Genomic DNA, 27676 nt, shown 5'->3' with positions numbered 1-27676 from the left:
TTCAGTTAATGGTTAGTGAAAATTTAGAAAAATTTCCCATCCAATTCAATCCATATTCCCTTAGGGAATCCATGGACCCTAGAACCTGCTAGCACCATTATTTTGTTCTAAGTAGCTGTCTCCTTTACAGTGACTTGCTGAAAAACAAGAGAGAGTGAAAGAAGGGAAAGAAAGTGAGAGAGGACAATAAACAGAAAAAAGGAAAGAGTAAATCAGCATCTAGATAAGTGAAGATTCAAATAAACAGGTATAGGTAGGATGTCTTAATGCTGAAATTAGCTACTTAGATGTAAAACAGTAATTAGTGGTATGAGAACAAAATACTTGTTTTCATTGTTTTAAAATTTTTATGAGAACAGTATGATATAGTAGCATTAAGGAAATTAACAAGGGAAAAAGAAAAGAATTACATTTTTAAGAGTCTTTTTTTTTAAGGTTTAAATCCACTCATAGTCATCACATGATTAAAACCAGTAAGGAAGAAAGGAGTAATGAGAAGATTACCAGTACCAGTGGCCACAACGTTACTACCTACTATTGGTGTTACTGTTCTGGCCTGTGTGGCCTCAACACACATACAAATGATACTAAACGAGTGACACCATACAATAAGGTTTATAATACCATCTCTGAACAATAAACATACTTATCCTTCTCTTTTCCTCCACCAAATATGGGATGTAGTAAAACTCCACCAGTTTTCAGTTCATATGCCACTATTTTGTCCAGCTCCTTAAAAAGATATAAAAATAGAGGAGTCAGCAAAAATTGTTTTACATATAAAACTGAAAACTGAACTGTGATTTCTCATTTCCCAGAATTAGAATGTAAATTTCTTGAAAGAAATTGTATGTATTTGGAGAGCAGTTTATGTTCTTACAAACAAAGCACTCTGCACAGCGGGCTCAATGACAGAGCCTAAAACGCTTCTCAACTCTGTGACTTCAGGGGTGGCCAGCAGCCTGGCAACTTTTCCTAATGGCTCTTCCCAACCTCTCTGACAAGTTTTGCCAGTTTATTTCTAAAGATCCTTCTCTGTTTTGCTTCTGATGAAGGACTTAGGCAAGTAAAAAGGAATGGGAATAAAATTGCATTAGGCATCTATCATTTGAAAACTTCTCTACTCATCTCTAATATGACATACACCGCATTAAAAAGAAAAAAAGCTTAAATGAAAAAAAATAACACAACTGTGCTGGAAACTCATGACTAGTTTAAAGCAGACTATACAAGCAGAATAGAGAAGTGGTAAAAAATAATAATAATAATCACAATGAAGTGGTTAAAAGCCAGGTCTAAATCCTGGCTCTACTACTTACTAGCCGTGTAACTTTGGCCAAATAACTTAACCTCTCTGTGCCTCAGTTTCCTCATCTGTAAAATGGGGATAATAACAGAGTAGTTAGGAGGATTAAGATAGTTAATGTTTATAAAATGTTTATAACAGTGCCCAAAACATGGTAAGTGCTATATGTTATTTTTTCCCCTTTGTTAATAGTTTTTGAAATAAAGAATGGACTCTTCCAGTTCAAGATGTAGGAATTCTTTTATAGTTCTAAATGTCTGAAATCTTTTATAATTACTTTTTGGCTTATTTAAGTTCAGAGTTGGATGATGAAGATATGTAAAATGAGAAAAAGGAGATGACGGGGGAATCTATTTAATACGCATAGTAAAGGCTGAAATTTTCCGTGAAAAGGAAGAAGCTAAGCATGATATGATTAAAATGTGTATGTCCATGAACACAATGGGCTAGCAAAATACAGTTGATTTTTTCTTTTGGGCCAAATCTTTCAATCCTAGGAAAAAGATGTGACAATAACAGAGAGCATAAATGCACTAAGGGATAGCCAGCACATAATAAGCACTTACTATATACAAAGAACCATGCACATTACATGTATGATGTCTCACAATTCTCAACCATGGAGTGACACTACTACTACTCTCCTTACACAGATGAGGCTTGGAAAGATTCACCAAAGCCACAGAGCTTGTAAATGGATGGTATGAGGCAGACAGAAAAAGCAATCTGATTCTAGAACCTGGGCTCGAACCCTAAACAAATTTAGGAAGCGAGATACAGTAAAAATGACTACTATGAGGAGCTGGAATATATCTAATGACTAACTTGATGGGTAATGACCTTAAGTATTCTCTTCCTTAGCAAAACCTCTTTGGAGGCCAACATTGACAATGGAAACTAGATAAAACAGGCCATTACTCTTTCTCAGTAAAGTGATTCTCAGTTTATAGGGAAAAAAACAGACTTTCAAATGACATTAAATATTTTACAATAATTAAAAGTAAAGGACATGCAACTTGGAAATCAGGAGAACACTAAAACGTAATACTGACTGCTAAGTGGATAATGGATTCAGCTTTTTTACCTCTTTAATCCAATGGCGGTATTCATTAACACCAAAAGTTTTTTTCATCCAAAGTCCATAAATATATCCCGAAATTCCCTTCAGTACCCATTCATCAGACCTAAGCAAAAAGTAAAAATATAAAGTTTTAATTATAAAAATTCTTCAGAGAAGACCCAAGAGGATAACAGAACAAGTGTAGTGTATACTTCTCTGCCTTCTTAAAGAAAATCAGTTATTAACAAATTATTTGGTTTTCTCACTTCCTTCAGCTGAGTTCTACTTGTACATTCCTTACACCCTCTTTACACCTGGCTTCACCTTTAACGGTAAGACTGCTTTACAGTCTTATTTCCATATAATGTACCTATGTTTGTGCTGTACTCTGGCACTACTGCTTCTCCCTTGTCCTACTCTGTCCACATTGTCTGCCTCTAAAAAAATACCTGCCCGTAGCCAGGACTGTACGGCTGAATTCTTACAGTCCACATTCTATTACTGCCAATCCCATGCATAATTATCAGTGGGATTCCAAAACCTGAAGTTTATTTATTATTTTTTAAAGATTTTATTGGGGAAGGGGAACAGGACTTTATTGGAAAACACTGTGTACTTCCTAGGCTTTTTCCAAGTTAAGTTGTTGTCCTTTCAGTCTTAGTTGTGGAGGGTGCAGCTCATCTCCAAGTCCAGTTGCCGTTGCTAGTTACAGGGGGCGCTGCCCACCATCCCTTGCGGGAGTTGAACCAGCAACCCTGTGGTTGAGAGGATGCATTCCAACCAGCTGAGCCATCCGGGAGCTCAGGGGCAGCTCAGCTCAAGGTGCCATGTTCAATCTTAGTTGCAGGGGGCACAGCCCACCTTCCCTTATGGGAGTTGAGGAATCGAATCGGCAACCTTATGGTTGAGAGCCCACTGGCCCATGTGGGAATCGAACCGGCAGCCTTTGTAGTTAGGAGCACAGAGCTCCAACCGCCTGAGCCACCGAGCTGGCCTGAAGTTTAATTACTTATTTAGTTTTTCAGTTTCTCAAGAGGAAAGGCCATTGACACCACTCATTCATTTATTCATTCGCATCTTTATCCATTCATTCATTTGTTCATTGCAACATTTTGCCTACCATGTTCCAGGCACTTTTCTTTAATGGAACTATGTAATTTTAGGAAAACTGCAAATCAAAAGGCCTTACCCTTTGCCTTCTCCCCTCCAAGAAAGGAAAGTATACATATGTGTGTGTGTGTGTGTGTGTGCGTGTGTATACAGAATAGTGTTTTTTAAGTTAACTATCTGCAGTTAGGACAAAAGTCAGCTTAAACTGCAGGAAAAGAAAATAAAAACAAAATTTCTCAATTCCTTCTTTTTTATTGGTTGTAAACTTTGAAATTACTCACCAAGACATTCTGGATATGAAACATCCAAAAAACTGCTGGGCCAAGGACTGGGCTAAACACCTTCTAGTCAAAGGTGTCTCATCTATAATCATGGCACTATGTAGCAGATTTGTGCTGGCAATTAAAGGAAGACACAGCTAATTATAACCAAGAAATAAACAATTATTAAGTCAAATTAAAATAATCACACTTTTAAAACATGGAATTTAAGTTAGGCATAAAAGAGAAAAAAACAGAATATTCTCCCAAAGAGCTTTGGCATCTTTTCAAAATGTAGCTGAAATCCATAATCTTGATAACTTTTGCTTAAAGCAATGGCTGCAATGTTTCCCAGTGATTTCCACAAAAAATATAAAAACGCTTTTTGGGGAAAGGGGAAAACATCACTAATCAGAAACTGGTGTGTTAACCAGAAACTTGTCTTCCTATGAAAGGCTCTTCTTATTTCAAAAATCTTTTCCAAATAACCATTAATTTTTTGTGCTCTATTATTTACTTTCATATACATTAACCCATGAGATCCTTCTAACAACTCTCTGGAGAATGCAGAGGCAGTATTATTATCCCTTTTCGCAGATGAGAAAATTTAGGTCCCGAAAGAGTAAAATGACCCTGAGACAAGTAACTTCTAAATTTGGAACTTTTCAAGAAATGAAAGGAAGAAGAGAGAGAAGTAAAGAGGGTAGAAAAAGGAAAAAAGAAAATGAAGTTCTCTTTTTCTTTTTTCTTACAATAAAATTTCTGATTATATTAAATTTTTAAATAACGCTAAGAAAAAAACTCACTAGCTATCCACATGTAATTTGTATGGTTTTTTAAATTGCATAAGCAGAAAAAAGACTAAAATACGTAAAATATTAATATCAATTCTGGATGAAGGGAATATGAGTCTTTTGGGTTATTCTGAAATTTTCTTCTTTATGCTTTTCTACATCTCTTAATTTTAAAAACACTAGATTTTCTACAAAGCTAACCATATCTCCATTAAAGGAAAAAAGGTCAAAACATGAAAACATGTCTTAAAATTGATCACAAAATAACCTGTTTTTACATCATTACCCTAATTTAATAATTTCAAACTTGAAGAAATACCAACCTAAAAATGCTCATGGAAGCATAAGCAGCCACTTCAACATAAGCCTCATCAATGAATACAGTCTTAAAACAAGAGTATGGATATCGACATGTAAGAATTTCTTCATAAAATTCAAAAACTTCATGAAGATATGATGTGGTATGCTTAAGCAATGGAAGAAGTTGGGGTAAACAAAAATGAGTAACCTGAAAATGAAAAGCAAGGAGGAAGATCATTAAATAAGTTAACTTTGATATTTTAACTTTCCTAATTGTCTCAATTATAAACAAATGTTCACGTAAAACCTTTTTTTTTTCTTGTTTACAAATTAATGGTACTGAAATAAAATGCTGGTGTAAAATTAGTGATTAGTTCTACTGATTATATTTACAAAATATTTATTGTACTTAAAAATTAAATTAATGATGGATTGTAAATCTGTGAAATGCTCAGACCCAAAGAAAATAAAACTGGTTCCAAATTAAGTTAAAATTTCTTCTGCATATGCATACCAAACAAGAAAGATTTAAATTTCCGAAACTTACTATAGATCTCCCTTCGATTCACAGGTATCTAACATAGTGAATATGGCACATGTCATAGTACCATGTTAACAATTAATAATGTTAATCACACTATCTTTACTACACATAGGGAAAACTTACTGTCATCCTCCTCTACTATCTCAACTACACATTGAAAGCTGCACGGGAGCTTGTTTCTATTTGGGAAATAAGAAATACCTGCAACAGAAATAGTAATTCTGATTTTCTTAGTGGGTAACATCTCACACCTTGGACACGACACACAAATATCACATACCATCTTCCTGATTCTGTGCCAAAGGAATGGCATCCAAGGTTATAAAGATCGCTATTAACTAGAATGACTTGGCAAGGTTTCATTCAGGAGAATGAATGTGAGCTAATCTTTTTTAATTGAACCAAAGTTTGATAGGCAAGGAGAGGAAAAGAGGACATCCCAAACAAACAGTGCCAGAGATAGGAAGAAACAAAGTATGATCGGGAAAATCGAAACAAACTATATTGAATGCAACAAACATAAATAAGAAAGTAATTAGAAAAAAGCTAGACAGGAGTATTAGGGTCAAATTTTAGAAGATCTTAAAAGCCACGCTCAAGAGCTCTGATTACCGCAGGACTGTGGAGGCAAGGAATGTTTAAACATATGATAAAAATTACTCTTCTAACAGCGTTATAAAGAACAGATTAGAGAGGGATGAAGAGCTCTGTATTATTAATGGACAGGGCCCAAACTGCATCATGATTAGCACTTCTCTTGATACACAAACAAAAACTAAATTACTATTTATCAAAAAAATGATTCACTTTCAGACAAACCTACACAATAGCAAATCTACTGATAATGGGGTAAAAATTAAAGCTATTTATTTGAGACAGAGAGACTATGTCATGGGCTCTAAGTAAGTGTTCAAGAAAACTGCTTCTTAACTGTCATTTACCTTTCTCTCATCCAATGGCTCAGAGTGGGGAAAAAAAAATCTTCAAAACACAAAGTAGGTACTCATCAAATGATTTTAAGGTTGGTCATTTACCAAAGATAAGAAAATTCACTGCCAATCTTATCAGTGAATATACTCTTAAGAGACACTGTCAAGACAGTACAAGCAAAACTGTTCACAAAACATCTTGAATATTTTCCAGGAGTGACGTTTAAAACCTTGCGAATTTCAGGAAAGCAAACATAAAAGCAGACTGAGCAGCTCACTAATAGTCTCAACCTGGCTGCCCTCCATTTTTGATCATATAACTCAAAGAAATACTGTTGAGATACACATGGTCACAGTATAAGCCTAATATAATGTTTATTATATTAAAAAATATTAACTAGAATTGAAAACATAAAGGACTAATAGTAAATAACAAGATATTCAATCAAATGTAACTTTAAACGTATGCAGTAGCGAAGAGGGTCACTAATCAATGAATTACTTTCTCACTACCAGAAATTCAAAGCTTGCAGAGGCCTAAAGCTCTGTCTAGCTGGTCAATTGATACATGATTTGTCACAACGTACAGGATGGGAGGAAACTGGGGGGGCCTTCATGAGTATGTTGACCAGAATTCTAACGCTGCATGAGTTTTTTCTCTTTTCCTCAGTGTATACTGAAGTGAGAACAAATGTTGCTCTTTAATTTTGAAATTGCCGTATTTTTCAGATTCCAGAGATGGACTGAAAACATTCATAAACATATGCTAAACAAAAAGATGACAATAATAATAGAATCTGTTACAGAAATCAAGCTATACTCTAATCAAGGCATACTTGAAGCTCTTTTGAATGCTAAGCCCTCTTTTGGAAAATGTCTGAAATTTTAGTATGACAACATTTTGAAAGGCATTCATTCAGGAATTCATGTTATTCAATATATCAGATAGGAAAACCTTTTTGCTGTAGTGATATTCTTGAGAGCGAAAAGAAGAGTTAAGAAAAACTTAATATTTCATTAATGTCTTTCTTTTTATCAGGAGTAAAAGAGTGAAAGGAGAGAAAGGAGCAAGACACCCTACCTCATGCATATATGGATCGACAAGTATTTCAAAAGGTCCAATGGCCAAGGAGATATTTGATGCAGCTGTTGGGATGGTGAGCATGTAATGGAAGGTCTTCTTTCTCATATCATGGGTATACACTGTCTCCACCAAATCTCCATTGGAAACAGCCACCATTGCAGCATCCACCGTAAATTCTAATTTCCATGTACATAATTCAGAGTATGAATCAACACATGGGAACCAAAATCTAGAAAAAAGAACAACAGTATAGAAAATATGTTGAAAGTGTAACCTACATTGTTTTCCCCACACATTAAGTTATTTTAATATTTACAGAATACGTACAAGAGCAAATGTCAACTACTGGTCTAACAAAATTGAAGTCGTTTACTGTGCAACTTGAAAGAATTTGATTAAAGACAGAAACCTGACTCCAAATATTATTTGGTAATATTAAGAAAATATATCATGTGGTACCTTCAGTTCAAACCTTAAAAGAAGTAAGCAATTCCTAATTTCCAATTTTTAAATTAAAAATAATTTTCACTTATATATTCACATTAGTCAGTTTTTACGTAGCATTCATTTCCAGACACTAAAAAAGCTTATTGTTTTAAGAAACACAATTAATATTCAATCTACTCCATAAGTTAAGAAACTGCTTTTTTGGAGTATATGATGCATTGTATAAATTCAAACAGTGCTGGTAAAACCAGACATGAAATTTGTATCCAACTTTCTATCAATTAAGGTTGGGTCTTATTAAGTGCCAGGGTTTGTACCTGGAACAGAAACACAAAGAAGACATCATGGTTGGCTTGGAGGAGTTAATAATTTGAGAGAACACATATTATCAAATATATTTCAATAATATGTAATGAGCTATAGAACTGAGAATGAACTACAATTATACACAAAAATGAAGGTAAATCTCACTACCATTGTGTTCAACAAAAAGCCAGATATAAAAAGCATAACGCATGTTTCCATTTAAAGTTCAAAGGCAGGTGTAATTAATCTACGGTATTTTAGAAATCAGGATAGCGGTTGTCCTTGGGAAGGAGAATATCAGGTGGAGAAATAGTGAATGGAAGTGGGTGGCGGGAGGACTCTGTGATGCTCTGTGGTAATGTGCTTTTTCTTGACGTGAGTGTGGATTCCACAGCTTACTTGAGCAAATGTATTGAGCTTTCTATTGACAACTTGTGTAATTTTCCATGTTGTTTTACTTTCTGTATGTTGTTTTTCTATATGTTGTTTTACTTTAATTTATCTCAAGTTAAAGATTTGAAATAATTTTAGAACAGTGGTCTTGAGAAGGACAGAAGAGGGAAGACAAGACTGAGGAGGAAGGACTGATTGAACAAGATTGAGAAGAGGGAGAAGTTTGGGGGATCAAGTTGGTAGTTTTCATTTTACACTAAATACGGATACTGTATATTATATATAGAGAGAGAAAAAATGAAATTAACTGAAATATATAAGAATTAATAATCTACCTTGTGGAATTTTGATACCCACAAGAGAAAACATGAGCACCTCTCTCTGCCATACTTCCCTCTACACTGGGTACCACAAAATGAAGACCTCCTTTTGGCTGATCCAAAGAAAAATTGATGTGTATCTTTAGGACCTTTAACTCTGAAACAAATAAATACACACATTGATACATAAATATATAATTAAGTAACAGTGGTCTATATAACAAGGGCAGACTTACATTGAACATAAAATGGAAATCAAAGGCTCAGTTTTACATGAAAAACCACACTACTTAACCGAGTTCAGGTTTTCACTATCTCTCTATCTGTGTTAACTCAACAGCCTGCCCTCACTGGTGTCCTCACTTCCATTTAATTCTAGTCACTCCTAGCTGTGTTCTCCCATAATGTAGCTCTGGTTATGGCATATCCTCCTGTCAACGTTTCTGACAATGCAACACTGCCTGAAGAAAAAAAATTCAAAATTCCCACATAGGACACTTAAGTCTTTCAAGATCCATTTGAAAACTTACTTTTCAAGTTTGTTCTCTTATTACATTCCCCCACAGACTGTCAATCCTGGTTAACTTTGGGGAGTAGATGAAGGAGTGAAGGTTGGGGTAGATGGGAAAGGCTACCCAAGAATTTATGTTATGCAATATTTATTATGGTTTCTGTTATGTTTGATTTATACATAATAAATGTGTTGCTTTCAAAAATAAGATTAGAAGACGTTTCTTTTAATTTCCCCCAAAACATTATAACCCATATGGACTATCTCTAATCTCTGAACATAAAATGACCTTCCATGCCTGTCCCTTAAATTGTGCAAACCCCTACCTTCCACCCCCCAAAATCCACATCCCCCACAAAAACTACCAAAAATAAGCACAAACAAAACAAAAAATGTTTTACTTCCTTATCTTGGTTAATTTTTATAAAGCTAAATAAAGACTATACATAATAATTATAATGGCTAAAACTTGATGCAAGAGAAAGTAAACATTTAGAAATAGTAAGACTATTTTCAAAAGTGTGCAGACTGGGTGTTACAAACCCTATGTTCTAGCCTTGACTCTCCTACTAATAAATGACCTTCAGCGGGTCACTTACTCTCTTTGGATTTCAGATGACTTTTCTGTAAAAGGAAGGAATCAAACCAGATGATTTTTTAGGATCCTTCCTGCTATAAAATGCTGTAATTCTAAACTGATTTGATATTGTGTGGGTTCAAATCTTGACAAATTGTTCCATCCATCCAATTTTTTTAAATAACTTTTCACTGTAAAAACAACAGTCAAATGAGTTGATTTTTGTCACAGCCCTTGATTGCTATTTTCCTGTTAGCCTGTGATCCTTAAGGGGAAAAAAAAAAAGAGCTTCCAATTTGTTCAACTGATTAATTTACGATTCTGGCATCATTAATTTTCAAAGTTCCAGTCACTGAATCTAACAAGATTTTACTGTACAGTCAACATATTCTTGATATTTTACCATCAACGTGTTTCCATAACTCGGACGGCACCTTAATACATAGCTCTCCATTTCCTGCATCAGGATCCACAGCACTAACGGCAGCCGCATAAGCATTGGAAAAATAATTGAGGTTTCTCCTGAGGGGGGTAAAAAAATAATAAGCCACATATTTACCAAGCATTTTCTTAAATATTTGCCACCATTGTTTGTAAGCATTACATTGTCTTACGTAATTCCTAAGAACACCTTTCATACAAGTAACTGTTGCTCTACTACCATGACAAAAACTTTAAACTATAAATATAATGATATATATATATATATCATTATAGAGATATAGAGATAGAGATAGAGATAGAGATAGAGATATATATAGATAGATATAGTCCACTCACCAATGCTCTGTGAGGACTATTATAATTATCACATCCTTCATTAATTTGGGAATGCCAAAGCCACTATACTTTCCTGATACAAAGGTAGAGAATATATGTAGAATTGAATAATTAATTTATCAGTCTGGCAAAAATTTGAGACGATTCAACAAGCTTTATAATCCGACAGAAATTAAGATGTTTCCAACATGTCAGCATGGGAAACACATCCTGGAAATGTAATACTGTGCTTCACTCCCCAGTGCATGACAATGTAAGCTTAAAGACAGAGGCACTTTCGGCTGGTTCATTGTTATAGCCCCTATGTGCCAGGGGACACTCAAGAAATATGTGTTCAGTAGTTGCGTGGCTTTATTTCCCATTGGATGAAAACAATACACGGTCGTCTTATGGAAATATGAAGACATTGCTCTCATCAGCTTTTCTCATTTTATTCCACACAAACAACATATATGTGTGTGTACACACACACACAACATTCCCTCACTGAAATCAGTTAAAGGACTATGGAAGAAATGGGAACAAGAGGAGACACAGGAATGGCAGGAGCAAGAAAACAAGATGAAAAGACAGGCTGTGGGCCATACTCTTGTTGTGCACCTTCGTGTCTGTCCCCTGCCATGAGAGAAATCCGCAAAGCAATGTTATTGACATTTCACTAGCCTAACGAATTGTCAGCCTAGTTAAAAAACAAGTTTCATAGACTCCACAGAGTGATCATAGGGACACACCATTCAAGAAAACATTTGAGTTACACGCTCTTAACCTGACAGAGACCACTCCTCCATCTCCATCTCTCCACTACGTGAGAAGGATGTAATATTAACCATGGCTTTTAACAACTACACAGCATCAGGCTCTGGAAGCAGTTAAACAGACTGCTCAATAATTTGAACAATTTCTTTTTGTTAGCTAAATATGTAAAATAAAGGTGTGAAAAACTCCTGTGTTTTCACACACCGTCTACTTTTTATCATACAATAAAAGTAACTTTTTTCCTTTGGTATATAATTCTATCAATTTCAACACATGTGTAACCAACACCACAGTCAGAATATGGAACAGTTCCATCATCCCAAAAAGTCTCTTGTGCTATATGTGCCTTGTGTCAAATAAATGGAATCACAGAATGCGACCTTTTGAGGCTGGCTTGTCTCACTCAGTGTACCTCTGAAATTCATCAAAAGTGTTATATGTACCAATAGTTTGCTACTTTTTACACTGAATAGCATTCCATTGTATAGACTATACCACAGATTGTTTCTTGTTTATTCACTCAGCCACTGAAGGACATCTGGCTTGTCTGCAGCTTGTGGCTATCACAAACAAAGCTGCTCTGAACAACTGGATTGGTTTTTATGTGAATTTAATTTCCATTTCTGTTGTACAAATACCCAAGAGTGGGAATCCTGAGTCATATGGTAAATATGTACTTAGCTGTGTGAGAATCTGCCAAACTGTTTTCCAGGATGGCTGTACCGTTGTGCATTGCCACAGCAAAACATGAAAGGGCCAGTGGCTCCGCAGCCTTGCCAGCACTTAGTTAACGTAACGTCTAATTTTAAAAACTACTTTGTACATCTACAAAGTTCCATTTATTTTCAGTAAAATTTCAAAAACATGAAATTTGAAACATAGTGGAAGAACTTGTAATCTTTCCCGTTATCTGTGAAATTCAAAAATGCCAAATTTAAACATTACATATTAGGCTGCTCGGTTTCTTTATGGACACGTACTATGAATGTCCTCATTTCCTGAGAAAAGGTAAAGTGGTCCAAATGAAATGGTGAGTCACTATAAATGGAACCTACTGGGAACTCAGAGGAACAATCGTCTCAAGGTTTGGATTTCAGTGTTTGCTTTCATACTGTGAATCAAGTATGTTTCCTTTCATAATAACCTCATAAAAGCCAAAAATTACAAGGCAAGATTATAATAAGTTTTCAGAGAAATAATGACTACAAAATATTGCCGGATAACCATCTCCATCCCCAACCTCCCCGCCCTGTCCTCCTCAAGGAAACAAAGCTGAAAGATGAGTAATGTTGTAGGGGATATTGAAAAATTAGTAAATTAAGGTGATCAAAAGAATTTTCTCTAAGAACCGATTATAATCACGCACATTAATTCAAATAATCTGTTAATTCTTTGTCAAAGAATATGTGCTTCTTATAACTATAGGTGCAGATTTTGCAAAACTTAAGATTAAATTATTTGTAAACTTTTTTCTATTAAAAACATTTCATGGAAGCACAACATACATCAGAGCAGTATATACACTATAAGTATACAGCTCAATGAGTTTTCACAAAACCCAAGGAGCCAGCATGCAGGGCAAGAACAGGACTTCACCGGCCTCCGGAGTCCTCCTGTGCCTCCTGTAATCACTAAGCAAACCCCACTCCCTGTCACCAAGGGTAACCCATTATTCTGACATCGAATATGATGGATTAACAACTCAGCATCTTCTTTTGTGTCTGACTTCTTTTATTCAACATTAAGTTTGTGAGATCCATCTGTATTACTGCGTGCAGTTGTTAGTCTTTCATTCTCATTCCTGTTTAGAATTCCAAGTATGAGACTACCCCATGATCTACCATTCTACCACTGATGGGTCTTCGGGTGTTTTCCAGTTTTGACTATTACAAACACTGCTGTGAACCTTTTTGTACATATTTGTTGGTGAACTCATGAACATGTCTGTACCTGGAAGTGAGACTGCCAATCAAAGAGTTTGCATATATTCAACCTCAATTTCTATCAGTAGTGTTTGAGAGTTCTAGTTACTCTACATCCTTGTCAACGGTTATTTTCTTTTGTCTTCAGTTTTAATAGTTTACAATAGGAAGGAAAAAAAAAGCTAGCCAACAGAAAAATCCATTTTCTAAAAATGGAACCAATACCAAAATTAATAAATAAAAATAACTAAAACAACATTTAATATGAAACCGTGAAATAGTTGGCTTAAACAAAACTCTACCTTTTTCTATGAAAAAGTATAGGGGATTTTACTGATTTTAAGCTCAAACTTGAGTGAACTACTTGAAGTAGCTATCTGTGAAGGGTTAATGAATTTTAAGCTACTAGAAAAACTGATAAGCATAAAATGGCTCTGTTGAGATGCATGTGCAGATCAGTCCACATAGGAAACCTATATCTAGTTCTAGGATTATTATAATTAAGAAACCGCAACGCCAAACCAGGGAGCTTTCAGAGAAGGGCAAAGAGAGTGGAAACAGATTTGGAAAGAATTTTAGATGAGGAATGGTCGAGAGTATTGATATTCTATAGAAGGGAAAAGAGAAAACTTAGAGGAAAACAATACGTAACGAGGATAAGTTTGTGAATATTATAACAAAACAAACTGCAGCTTGACGAAATAAAGAACTTTCTAGTATTTAAAAATAATGAAAGGGGTGTTTTAAAATATAGCAAGCTCTCCAGAGCTGGAAGCATTCAAGCAGAAGGTAGAACAGTACAGAGAATATTCTTGTTTAACTAATTTTCCAGCTATGAAAACTTAATTCAATATTATTAAAACAAATGGCAGTGAGGCGTTGTGGCTGAGTTAAAATATAAAACTATTCATATTACTTAACCATAATCAATAAGAGAGTCAACCACTTTTATATGATACCAGTAAAATAACATTTAAAAGCCCTATGTAGAGGTCTGCATTAAAATACACAACCTAGTGCAAACCACTGACATTTCCCCAAAAAATATATAAAATAAAATACAGGACCTAGACAAATCTTTAAAAAAATATAGTAAGTTTTAAAATTCAACTCTACATCACTTTAAAAATCATTATAATCACTCAACAGCTACTTCATTTGTATCTGAAGATAGCTCCATTTCCACTGCCACTCCTTAGTGAAAAGGAAGACAGAAGACAGGAATTAAATTGATTCTTGGAACTTTGGAAAGTTGAGACTTCAAGCAAAATAAAAAAGGTCTTCTTAATGTGGCAAAGACTATGTGGGAAGGGAAAGAAACATAAAATTCCCACCCTCCCCACCAAAAAAAAGGAGAGAGAGAGATATTAGCCACGGTAGGTACCTAAGCACAGAAACGTTTCTCTGTCAAACTGCATTTATTCTATTCTAAGAGAGAAATGTAACAAAAACAAAAACAAAAAAAAAGAAAGAAAGAAAGAAAAATACCCATCAAAGAGACCTAGCTCCTATGGAAGCAAACTATAATCTATAATACGTAAGATTCAAATACAAAATATATTTGGAGAAACTTCAAGTGCTGCAATTATTTTACTGGCAAACAAATGAAAAAACAAAAGAAGGGAGAGAGAGAGAGAGAGAGGAAGCCTTATAAATGTTATATAACCAGTAGGGTTTTTATTGCTAGTACAGGTAATTTTAACAACTCAGCTAACAATCACTTGGCTAAAATAGGTAAAAATGCCTTTCAGTCTCTTATCTAAATGTCTCCCTTCCTTATAATCAATCCCCCTACAGTCAAAGGTGCTGAATCTCAACTAAGGTAAGAAAGCACACTCTTTCCATTAAAAATAGGAGGGCCTGGCACCTTAACTTTAAAACAAGTAAGAAGAAAATGTGATGAAGTAGTATATTACTTCTTTTAATGTTAGGACATTCTTGTATGTATAAAAGATCAAATTTTACCATTGATTTTTAAGTTTAATTTTCAATTTCAAACCTGTTCATTTCTGTTTTAGCTTTAGTGGAAATTTTAATGGTTCACTAAAGAAAGATACTTTAGAAACAAGAAAGGTAACAAGTATCTAGGGACATGGTAAGACCTTAACTATCTGCCTTTCCCAAAGTTCCCTTTAAAAAATGATGTCATCAACAGGAGATATTTTTCACATCTAGCCACTAAGAAAAGCAGTAGTTCTTCTGAATAACTGGTATGCTTCTGTCTTGCGTCTTATGAATCTTATAAGTAGTAAGTGACAATGTTTATAAGTGGTAGTGTTTCCCCTCTTTGGTATGACAACCAGAAATATGAAAATTATATCTAGATTTCCTCTAATATCCGGGCAGTTAATTTAATAGTGTGTACCTACCATCCTGTACAATTTTTATCCTTCATGCTAATTTCATTAGTTACTTTTTAAAACTGTTGTCTAATAAAAATTCTAAACCCAATCTGAAATCCTCTTTTGAACAAGAGAATAAACAAACGGGAGCAAAAATAACTAATGTTATGTCTTAAAAAGTAATCAAGATTCCAGAGCTAGGCAGAAAAGCAGGGGTAGTCAGTAAGTATTTACTAAGTGACCATGGCTAACAGAACTCTGGTTCTACTGGAAAAGAAAATGTAAAAGATACTTCATCTTACCCAGTTTGCTAACCTAATTTTTGAAAAGATTCTCCTTTATGACTTCCTTTTCTTTATTTACAACATTAAAGTGAAAATGTACCTTCTCTATCATTAGAGAAAAACTGGGGGGATATCATCACCTAACAATAAACACAGCAAAAGTAAAATGTGCCTCAACAGATTTGGGTCCATTGTTCTAGTCATTGCACTGTCACAGATTATCTTCTTTGTGACCTGAGCAGCAACAACTGGTAAATAGATGTGCAAACACTGTGTTATGTAACTGGAGAATGGAGAATGGAAAGGCTTCCTACCCGTGAATTCTGTCATCAAAGTCAGAGTTCTAGGCTCAATAGGATAGCTATTTTGGCCTTCTGAAAAGGCACTGTCCCCCCTCCCTGCCTTTTCCATTCCTTAGTGGTATAAATTTACTAATCCAAAGGCAGATAATATTTTTCTCGGGGAAAGAGGATACAGATGATTTTGTAATAAGTCTTTTTATGTCAGTTCCACAGGTGTGGCTGTAAAAGCAATGTAATCTCAATAACTCACTTTTATGAAATGGAAAGGCCCAGGAGCAATTCAGAGATTCTCTGTACTTTCCCAATAGCATTTTATTTTCTCTTCTCTGAGTCTGAAAGCTTCTAAACCAGTGATTATTGGGATCATAAATATGTCTAAAACAAACCTTTCTCAATCTTCCCGATCTCTTAAGACAGTGGCTCTCAAGCTTTAGCTTGTATCGGAATCACCTGGCAGGCTTAGTTAAAAACACCAATTGTAGGTCCTATCCCCAGTTTCTGAATCAGGAGGTCTGGGGTAACACCTGGGAATATGCATTTCTAACAAGTTCCCAGGTGATGTTGATTGTCTGGAAAATGTATTTTTAAAACTGCTGCCTTAACACGATATTACACATCTCACCTAGTTCAAACATCATCTTGACTAAAGAGTTTATAATTTATAAAAAAAAGTTTATAGCTTGGGACGTTCTACCCCAAAACACTGAGAATCGCAGAAAAGATATAATCCAATGCTATCGAAGCTTTGAAAACAAGTGCCTTCAAATGTAGTCGACAGTATTTAAATCAGCACAGATCTTACTGGGACACAATCAAGTAAAATGCTAAGAGTCTTAAGAATGATAAGTAATCCTATTTTCCACAGGAAATAATTCAAAGGGAAAAAAAATTATCTGTGCCAAAATATTTACTCAACGTGACTTATCATCACAAAAGCTGGAAATTATACAAATACCAAATAACTGGAAAATAATCATGCAAACTACAATATATTGAGTAAATGGAATATTACCTGACAATAAAAATAACAAAAAAATGAAGCCTATCAGATCATATGTGGAAACAAAGTATTTAAATCAAAAGAGTAGAATATAAAACTGATCACAATATGTTTATGAATAAAAATCAGAAGTAGCCTCAATAGATGCAATATTTATTTAAGGTGAAGGAATGAGCTATTTCAGATACAATATTTTTATATAACATTCTATATCTTATAGAATATTTTATAGTAGTCTGTGGTCAACAGATTATGGTGACCACCTAACTTATCGAAGATTACATTTAATATTTATAAAGTAGTTTTTAAAAACATTAAAAGTAGAAATATGGCTAAGAAAATATATTTAAAGTTCTCCAATAGTACTTGTGTAGTCTGAAGAAGTAAAACTTAATAATTTCCTATGTTGGACAGAACTAGTAAAATTTCTTGAACCAAATGTGCAGAGTGGTAAAAGCAATAAAAATTAAAATTAGCAAAAAAAAAAGGAACCAGAGTCTAATAATCTAAAAAAATTTTACTTAAAAAATTAATCCATAACTGTAACAGCTATATACAATGTCAGAGGGGTAGTGGGGGGGAGGGGGGGCTATCACTTTGTGAGGGATGCAAATATTTAACTATTACATTGTTTTGTATACCTGAAACTAAAAAAAACAAAAAACAATCCAATCATATGAAAAAAAACTGTTAGAAATAATTGACTTTTGAAATGTATAACTTACTGTTTTGATTCATTGTGACAAACTTCCAAGGTTGGATCATTATAAATAAAAGCAGCTTCTAAATCATTGATCCTTACTCGGTATATTCTACACTGTTTGCTGCTCAACTTGATTCTATTCAAGTTTGCAACTGTGGGAAATACAGTCAGTTCCACAAATCCCTGTAAAGATAAAGAATAACTCAATTATAATTAAGATTGGTATGTTTTAGAACATATTTCTTTGATTTCTACTACTTATACACATAGTACACTCCAGAGACAGAATCCCAAATAGCTACCGACATACAAGTGTGCTCCAAGTATCTTCATTTCAAACATGGTTATCCTAGTGGCTGCATGGGTGTGAATTATATACACTTCATCACCGTGGTGGTTCACATTCACTATCAGTGAAAACTAGACCATCTGCTAGAAAAGTGTAAAAGAACTTACTACTCTCGAATATTCTAATTTCTAGACAGACTAGAACCCAAACAGGGAGCAAGGAAGAAAAAAAAAAAAAAAGACAGCAGAAAAAGAATGAAAACCAGGTTGGTGAGTGAAAGCACATGGCCCCAAAACAGGGCAAAAAAACTACACCAATGAATCTAAAAAGTATGAGTCTCTACACATGGGCGGGCAATCAGAACATGTAAAGCAGCAAGAGCAACAGCAGATATTCAGGCAAGTAGAGAAAATCTGCTGCCTCCAAGAGCAGTAGATACTTCAAAGTACTGAACGGCCCCAGTACTCTGTGGCCCCAGTGACCATATACATGTAGTTAGCTGTGTGGTGAGCAAGCTATCTGGAAAATGTACTGAAGACACGAGACACTGCTACATATACTGACTGCCCACCACCCTCGTGTTGAATCAAATGGGAAAGACACACCAATGAAACATGAATATATGTCCAGTGAGTTAAATCTCCTGGGTTGAACACTGATGGTCTCAAACATAACATGTGAGGGCATGAAAGAGTAACATTTCGGGGACTGCAAAGTGGACAGAAGAATCTCAGAGGCTGCAACAGAAATATCTAAGCTAAAATTCAGGCAATAACCATAAAGGACTAGATTACAACAATTATAATGGCTACTATTTAACGAGCATTACTAGATGCCAGACTCTACACTATATACTTTCTTAGGTTCTCTCTAATCCCAGTAACAACTTGAAGAGATAAGTACTATGTTATACTTTTTACACGTAAGTTAACACAATTAAGTATATCATTAGTAAGTGGAAAATTGAGTTTCAAATCCACTTCTAAATGATCCTAATTGATTTCCACCCATTATGCCAAAATCTTGCTCAGTACCAGGCTTTTAAATAACATGCAAGAATTTTTTTTAGATAACATGCAACCCAACTGCTCAAAAACCTAGATTCCCTAGCTCCTTTCCCTCCAATCCCCAAATAAGACAGCCATACATCGTTAAATTAGACCATATGGACAGATCTACGTGGAAACAACTGAGAACAGAAAGAGGCAAAAATACTGTTGATGACATCTCTGTGTTTAAAGGTGTAACCTGTGAGCAACTGTGGGGAGGAAGACCCAAATTCCCTTCATTAGCGTATCAGCAATGCAATAACCAGTCTCCATAAAGGAGCTTGGATCAGCTCAAAGACCGCAAGCAGAACCGAGATAATGTCACAAGTGAACTAGAAAAGATTAGGGAAAGTGCTGCCAACAATTAGCTACATGGGTGGGACATAAGAACAGGATTTGGCTTTCTAAACTAAGGTTAGAAACATTCAAACAGTGAATGGAGTGTATTTCATGAAGACAGGAAAGCCCCGTCTCTGAATTCAGTCAGGTCTCTGACACCACCTAGAGTCCTAACCTGCAAGGTTGCCTCTTTTCCCTTCCACTAATTTATAGCAAAAGAGGAAGTAGCTTCTTGTCAAGGGGGATTCAAAAGACTTTTCCTCTAATGCTAGAAAGTAGAGGAGTTTTTGGAAAGGTTGAATGGCACAGGGGAGGTTACTGGAAGTAGGACAGGGACTCTGAGAGGATGGTCACCTGTGAAGTGGGGAGAGAGCGAGAAGCAAGGAGATGTTAGATAACCTGGGGGGTTTGCTGTTACGTCAGTTGCTAAGGACAGCAGCGGGGATTGGAGGCTGATCAGTGGGTCTGAATGTAGGCAGGTGTAACATTCACAACCTTGAAGTTTCCACTGCTACTTCTAGACCATTTCCAGGATTTTATACAGCATATAGTAAACGAGCAAGGGCAGGATAGTGTCACTGTTCCATGCGTGTGTTCTGAAGACTGTCTGCATTCAAATCCCAGCTGCACCAGCTAGTAAGTGTGTGATCTGGGGCTAAGTTACTCTAGCTCTCTGGGCCTAAGTTTCCCCATCTGTAAAGCAAGAGTAGTGACACTGCCTACCATTTGGTGTTGGCATGACAATTGAGCAATTTAGTACAGGGAAAGCATTTAAAATCGTAGCTGGCATTTAATAGTATGTTTTTATTGCTCTTCTCTACTTCGTTTCTTCGTGTTCATGCCATACAGGTATACCACCCTCTCTATTTGTCCCAAATTCCCCAACATTCACGGAAGGCTCATACTCTCCCTTTCTAAATCATCACTGTAAGTGACTTGAATGGAGATATATCTGATCCACGCAGTAAAACTGCTTCAAAATAGCTTGACTTCAATTCCTAAGATCGTCACTTTTATTCCAGGACAGCAATTGAGATCACACTCTGAAAGACACCTCATAGGCGCTCAGAACTGCTTGAGGCTGACATTTTAAACTTGAATGTCCACCATGTCCATCCTTCTGCCCCTTATTACTTCTCTCCAGTCCTGTTCAACCACATTTAGTTCTCCTGTTCCTTCACATCCTCGTTTCTCACTACTATCCCTCCTGGCACCTTTAGGGTGACCTTCTTCTCCATTCACCAAAGACCCTTAACTTCAACCATCCTTCTGCCAATTCTCTTGACTTTCTGTTACATGTCCCCGTCTTTCCCTCCTATTAAGAATGACCCTCCCACTAGTCCGCTACAGGCCATTTTCTGCAGCATCCTCAGAAATCCTGCTCTGTCAACGACCCTCCCCATAATTACAACCTCTCCTCTCTATGGGATGTTGTCCCATGCACTATAAACATGTTAAAGCCTCATGTTATCTTCCTTTTAAAATCTTGAGATCTACATTACCCCCAAATTAATTATTTTTTGCCTTTTTCCTGGAGTTATGCTTTAGTTCTGAACTGACAATAATCCCTGGAATCCCCAAACATTACCACAGTCCACTAATCAGACTGGAAGTCTTTGGAGGTCAAATAATAAAGGGGGTCATGGCCAAGTCTATCTCAGAGTAGGACTAGAGCTTATTTCCCTAGTCCCAGAACATACAGGATAGATTTTAGTAATTGGCAAATACCCTTATTCACTCTCTGATCAGTGGAGGGAGGACCACTATGGAAAGACTAAGTGAAAACCACTAGACAGCCCATTTTGCCTCCCCAAGATAGTAAACCAAAGCAACTAGACATCCCTTGGGGAATTGGAGAGATTAGTATCACCAGAGATTTGAAAGATGTCCACTACATCTTCACTTAACTGAATTACTTGGCTAGTGCAAAAGTCAAATAGGTTTTAAGAATAATGGTGAATTATCACAAACTTGTCAATCACAACCATGTTTGCAGATGTAGGATTTTTACTGAAGCAAATCAGCACAGCTCTTGGTAATTAGTGTTGCAGTTAATTATCAAGCAAATGCTTTTTTCCCCCAGTTCTTACCAGAAAAAAAAAAAAATCAGAAGCAGGTTGCCTTCAAGACAGAAGAATCTCTTCACTGTCATCTAATAACTAATAACTGTATCAATTCTCCTGCTCAATCAAAACAAAGTCGAAAAATCCCTTGATTGCAGGATAGCCCAGAGAATTACACTGATATATTACATTAACATTTTACTACTAGACCAAGTAAGCAGGGAAGAGTAAGTTCTCTAAATGACTTAAACAAAAAAAAAAAAAGAAAAGAAAAAATACAGATGGCAAAGGATAAGAGTTAAATCCCATGAAAGTTTAGGGGTTTGTCACATCAATAATGCTTCTCAAGTTCCAGTGGTCTGAGACATATAAAAACAGGCCTTCTAAAGTGAAAGTTGCTTCATTTTGCGCTGCCCACCAAGGGTGGGAGAAAGAGGCATGAAACTTGGTGGGCTTCTTTGGATTCCGGAGGCAATATGCACATTTGGGCATACTGCTTACCAGGCAACCTATAAGGCTATCAGTTCTGAGAGGGGTCCAAGGCAAGAACGGGTTCTACAGCAGGTCCAGGTTGTCATTCAAGCTGCCCTGCCACTTGGGCCTTATGACACACACATCCAATGGTATCAGCAATGTCCACGGCAGACAGAGATGCTTTATAGACTTTGGTCTTCTCCAACAGAATGACAGTGCACGTTCCTGGGGTTTAGGAATATGGCCATGACCTCTTCTACCAACAACTATTTCCCAACTACTGGTTGGCTACTAGACCCTAGAGTAGAGACTGAACACGTGACCATGGGACTCCCAAAGACTGTGTTATGTGAAATGGCCATCACGAACTGAGTGTAATATGACGCTGTGAAGAATAAAACTGAGCATGCGCAGCAGCTTTCCACTTTTAAATGGAAACAACACATCTGAACTAGGCCAAGCAGTCTCTTAACACACAAGCGAACAGTGGGGCTTGCTCCCACTACTTGTCCATTATTTCTTCCTCAGTCCACACCTATGGCCTCATGGAGAGTTCCCCTTGCTCAGCTAACAGAACGGGACAAAGCATAAGCCCGAATTATGAGTAAGTCTTCACAGAATGCTAGCTCCCGTCAGAAGTGGATGGTAGTTGACATCAGAATCTCACTGAAGTGTGGCCCTGAATCACAATGGTAAAAAACTCTCCAGTGGACAGAACGTTGGAAAATACATCTGGCTTCACACACTGTTTGAGGCAGTAGAGATGTATGATCTCTACACACCTGCACAGATCGGTGATCAGTCAGTTACTCATAAGTTCGCCACCTGGTTACAGACTTATACAGAACAAGATTAAAATCCTGAAAATTAGAAGGTGGTGAAGTATAGGAATGGATTTCTCAGAACGGGTATAATACAAAAATACTCATGCTGTTATCACAAAAATGACCATCAGAGAGCATCCACTGTGGAGGGAGCCCTCAAATATCAACTGGCAAGATTACCTCCCCAGTAGATGTCAGAGACTCTTACCCTAGCCACCCTGCTCAATACACAAAGTGGTTATGGTGGCAAGAATGGAGGCAACCCATGAACCCCACAACATGGTCACCCCCACCAAGACTAATCTGACTGATTTCCACCACTGCTGAGTGCCCATCTCCCAACAGCAGAAGAGCACAGTAAGCTTCTAATATGGGACCTTCCCAGGAAGGATCAGTCGGTCGCTTGGTAGAAAAATAACTACATCATACAGTTCGCATCATAGAGAGGGACAGTGATTTGTCCTTTCAAGAACAGACACATATTCTAGATAGTCCATCCCTAACTACAATATACAGTTGACCCTTAAACAACTTGGGGGTTAGGGGTACCAGGTATCCAGTCAAAAATCCACATATAACTTAAGTCAGCCCTCCGCAACTGCAGATGGTACATACAGTTGACCCTTGAACAACGTGTGTTTGAATTGCGCAGGTCCACTTACACACAGAAATCCACATTTAAGGGGATCCGCACAGTTCAGACCCGTGTTGCAATACTGCATATATGCCTCCAACCAAGTGTATAGGGAAGTGTAGCAATGGGCCCTTAAAACACACGAAACTTGCTGGTTTATCCTGTGCCCTTTCACATAGAAGCAACTGGCATTATCAATTGCTAAAGGCTCAGTTACAGCACCAGCTGAGGTACCTCCAACAGGGTGCTGTCTCACACTAGTGAACAATACATAGGGTCACTTCTCCATAGCTAGAACAGATCTGGGAACCAAGGGGTAAAAGTTGGAATGAATATTTTCACTATTGCACCAAAAAGAGCCAATGAATTTTTGCTTCCTGTCTTTGTAACCTTGGGTTCAGTGTATCTGAAGGTCCTAGTGGCTAAGGGAGAAATGTAGCCACCAGGGTACATAATCATGGTTCCATTAAATTGGAAGCTGAGACCATCCTTTGACCACTTTGGGCTCCTTATGCCATTGAACCAATAGGCAGAGAAATGGGTCACTGTCCTGGCTGGGATGACTAACCCCAATTATCAAACAGGAACTGAGGTTCCACTATACAGTAAGGACAAAAATTACGTTTGGAATTTTGACCAACACTCCTACTCAATGGAAAACTAAAACAACATAATAAAGACAGGACGCAGATTTATAGGAATGAAGGTCTACGTCAAACCAAAAGGGATGCTGGCAAAAGGAAAGGGGAAAATGGAATGAGTGGAGGAATAAAGAAGCTGGTGTATCACCTTTGGCCTTGACACCAGCTAAAGAGAGCAGGGGCTATAGCAATTAAGTTTCACATTCTTTTACAGTTTTCTTTCCACTATCTAGTATAGGTACTGGTGATAGCTAGTATTTTAGGTGGGAAGAGTACTGATCTGCCATTTCCTCACAGTATGACATTAGCTCAGGGATCAGCAGACTTTTTTCTTAAAGGGCTAGATAATAAACAGGCTTTATGGACCACAGTTTTTGTCACAGCTACTCAACTCTGCCATTGTAGCTCCAAAGCAGTCATAGACAATATATAAATAAATGGGTGTGCCTGTGTTCAAACAAAACTTTACTTACACAAACAGGCAGTTGGCTACTGCCAACCGCCACAATAGCTGACAGGGCTGTTAAGTTCCCTGTGTTGGGAATACTAGCTTTTCATCTCAACCAGACAAGAGAGGATGCTTTGGGGCAAAAGGGGTAAACTGTTCTAGATAGTCTCCTTTTGCTTCCCCTTGTCTGCTCTCCACCCTACTCTGCACCCCAGGAGCTGCCGTAACTGGACACTAGCTCTGCAGCTTTTCCTGGGGTTGGTCAAAAGGGAGGCACAGAAGACTGAAGAGCAGAAGGAAAGGGAGCCCTTGTATTCATTCCCCCAGGTTACTTCCTGCCAGGGTGAGGGACGCAGTAGCTTCATTCTTCTACCAAAGGCCATTGCTGCTATAAGATGACTTTCCTACAGCTACGGTAGGTTCTAGTAACCTCTCCCTTCCTTTGTTCTTTTAGGTTTAAATGTAACTTCCTCAGTGTTAATCTAGTGTGTTCCTCCATCTCCAGTTTGTTCTCTTAACCTTGTTTGTTCTTCATGAAGTACTCCTTTCATTATTCCCCCTCAATTAACCTGTATGAATGTGACATTTGTTTCCTTCTAAGACCCTAACCCACACACCATCCAACCAATTTTTCCAGTGGGAAACCTAAAATCATCCACAATTCCTTGCTAGCATTTAGGGATGCTAGACTCATCTGCAATGACTTTCTGCCTGTCATTTTGCCAGGGGCAAAGGAGGTAGAGAGGGGGGCAATAGACAGAAAGGAGATGCAGATGACTCTTAGGTCATCCTTAATTAAAGATGGCTCAATCATTTGCTAACATCATGCCCTTAAATTGACTTAGTTCCCATTCTTTCAGCTGCTCTATTTATAAAAATTAAAATTAGAATAGTATCTACCTCACTGGGTGAACATTGAGTGAGGTAGGTCGTACACATATGACCCTAGAAGATAGTCTTATGCGTAGTATGTACGTAATAAATTCAATCATGTCAACTCTACTTCTATGCATTTCACTAATATCACCATGCAGGGCTTCATCAATTCTCCTCTAGATTATTCCAGTAACCTCTTAAATAGACTCCCTAATTCTTATATTCACTACCCAATTTTTACAACACAACATACCTAAGGTATCCTTCCATGAAGCACAAGGTAAGGAATCACATGAAAGGAAATTAAAAGAGAAATTCCTTAAATGAGGAAACTGGATTTAATGAACCTTTAAGGTTCCTTATAAATCTAAGATTCTATGATTCTTTTGAAAAGGTTACATTTTTTTAAAATCTATACAGCTCATCTTAAGTAAACAAGTTGAAAAGGAAAGGTTATGTCATCACTCAAAGAAAACCAGCTCTCACTAAGAGTTTGGTCTACTTTTCACAGGTTCCCCTGAGAGAGTAAATTAAGTACTTGGGTTGTCAAGGACTTTTCAAGAGTGGGTTATATCCACAATCAATTACATCCACAATCAATACATCTAAGTGCGGGGAAGGTTACTAGATTTCAAACACCTAATCTAAAATTTCACTAGCGAGCAATGTCACTTAAACCAGATCAGTCACGAATCAGAAAAAACTGGCCTCTTAGCGGCCAACTTAAGTCAGTGTGTGCACTAACCTTACTTAATTTTTTTATAGAAGAAATCTCACTATGGGGATATTCTTGTTTCATGCACAATTTTAACATGCTTGGTAATACAGACATTCATATTCCACAACATATTAGAAGGAATAAAACTTTAATCAGGAAATAGGACAAAAAGGTGGGTGGGGAGGAGATATTCGCAAGGCCATGGAACTTGAAGTCATACAGACTTGAACGCTAATTCTGACCTGTTCTTGAAACACAGTTATCTGGAAGGGAAAGTTTCCAGGTATTGCAAAGGGTGGACTTGTTACTGCTTATAGTTCTTGAGATTAGACTTACCACAACAGATTTCCTCTGGAAGTTTATGTTGTTGATGCAGACGACCTGATGGGTTGTATATTAAAAAAAATATAAAAATAAAATAAAGAAAAGAAAATAATTCTATTATTAAATGAAGCATAATTATATCCACGTATAAGCAACGACTATGTCCTAAGCAGCTCAAAATCACCCTTGCTGTCTAATTTTAAAACCCTGCAAATTGGGTTAACTTGCCTGTTTTCAATTTAACAACAGCCACAAAAATAAATTTCTTTGGACAAATACAGTTTAGTACTTTTAAGAAAACGGTTTATTAACCTGCAAGGGACATTCAGTCTGTCGAAACACACTGTCATTCAAAGCATTTTCCTCCTACAAACACCACTTCCATGATGGTGAGTGGGTTCTCGTTTCCCACTAAGTTTCCCAGGCCCCCCGAGTCAGTTTCAAGCAATTACAAAATATAATTAAGGAAAACAAAACCCAGAAGAGGAAAGGGAGATGAAAAAAATACTTATAATTTATACGGCCTCGGGCTTTCAAAGCCCTTGTCTCCTTTCTTCCTGTTCATCCTGGCGGGCTCTAAACCAGTGGGCGTCATGAAGCGACCCCGCGGAGCCTGGTTCCCCGGTTCCCGGAGGGCTGCGGGCGTTCCCGGGCTCCGGCCCCTCACGCTCCCCACTCCCCCTCACGCTCAGTCACGTCCCACGGCCGGGCCTCCTTCGGCGCCCACGCCCGGCCCGGCCCGATCCGCCGCCTCAAACACGCTGTCCCGACTCGGCTCCCTCCAACTGCCTTAGCCGAGCGCCTGTCACGAAGATGCGCCTCTCAAACACCGCTCAAAGCGACCGTCAGCCGACATCTTGCCTGTCACCTATGACCTCCAGCGTCTGCGGAAGTAGGACGGAGGGACCGGAAGTTTCGTCGGGGGGCGGGGCTTGAGCGACTGTGGGGATTTTCCTGTTGCCTTTCC

The 27676-nt window shown here is 37.2% G+C and overlaps 1 protein-coding gene across 5 annotated transcripts in view; it reads right to left on the bottom strand.

Moving 5' to 3' along the window:
* TAF2 (TATA-box binding protein associated factor 2) overlaps window positions 1-27576 on the bottom strand; it is a 67344-nt gene extending 39768 nt beyond the window's left edge. For 2 of the 5 annotated variants that reach the window (XM_019715914.3, XM_019716003.3), the window contains exons 1-10: window positions 27222-27574; window positions 26722-26776; window positions 18053-18213; window positions 10345-10463; window positions 8869-9010; window positions 7385-7616; window positions 4854-5038; window positions 3758-3871; window positions 2391-2490; window positions 647-732 (exon numbers count right to left, since the gene is read on the bottom strand). In XM_019715914.3, the coding sequence (XP_019571473.3) occupies window positions 647-732; window positions 2391-2490; window positions 3758-3871; window positions 4854-5038; window positions 7385-7616; window positions 8869-9010; window positions 10345-10463; window positions 18053-18213; window positions 26722-26776; window positions 27222-27304 (1277 nt within the window). In that variant the 5' untranslated portion in view covers window positions 27305-27574. Of the gene's footprint in view, window positions 1-646; window positions 733-2390; window positions 2491-3757; window positions 3872-4853; window positions 5039-7384; window positions 7617-8868; window positions 9011-10344; window positions 10464-18052; window positions 18214-26721; window positions 26777-27221 lie in introns of those variants that run through there. The other 3 variants (XM_019715846.3, XM_019716078.3, XM_019716149.3) reach the window with 3 other exon arrangements.
* Between the last annotated feature and the right edge of the window lie 100 nt (window positions 27577-27676).

This window comes from Rhinolophus sinicus, chromosome 6, assembly GCF_057876585.1.
Source record: "Rhinolophus sinicus isolate RSI-liver-muscle chromosome 6, RSI-T2T, whole genome shotgun sequence".
Taxonomy (NCBI): Eukaryota; Metazoa; Chordata; class Mammalia; order Chiroptera; family Rhinolophidae; genus Rhinolophus; species Rhinolophus sinicus.
Note: the sequence above shows the minus strand (reverse complement) of the source record. Positions and strands in the feature narration are given on the sequence as shown.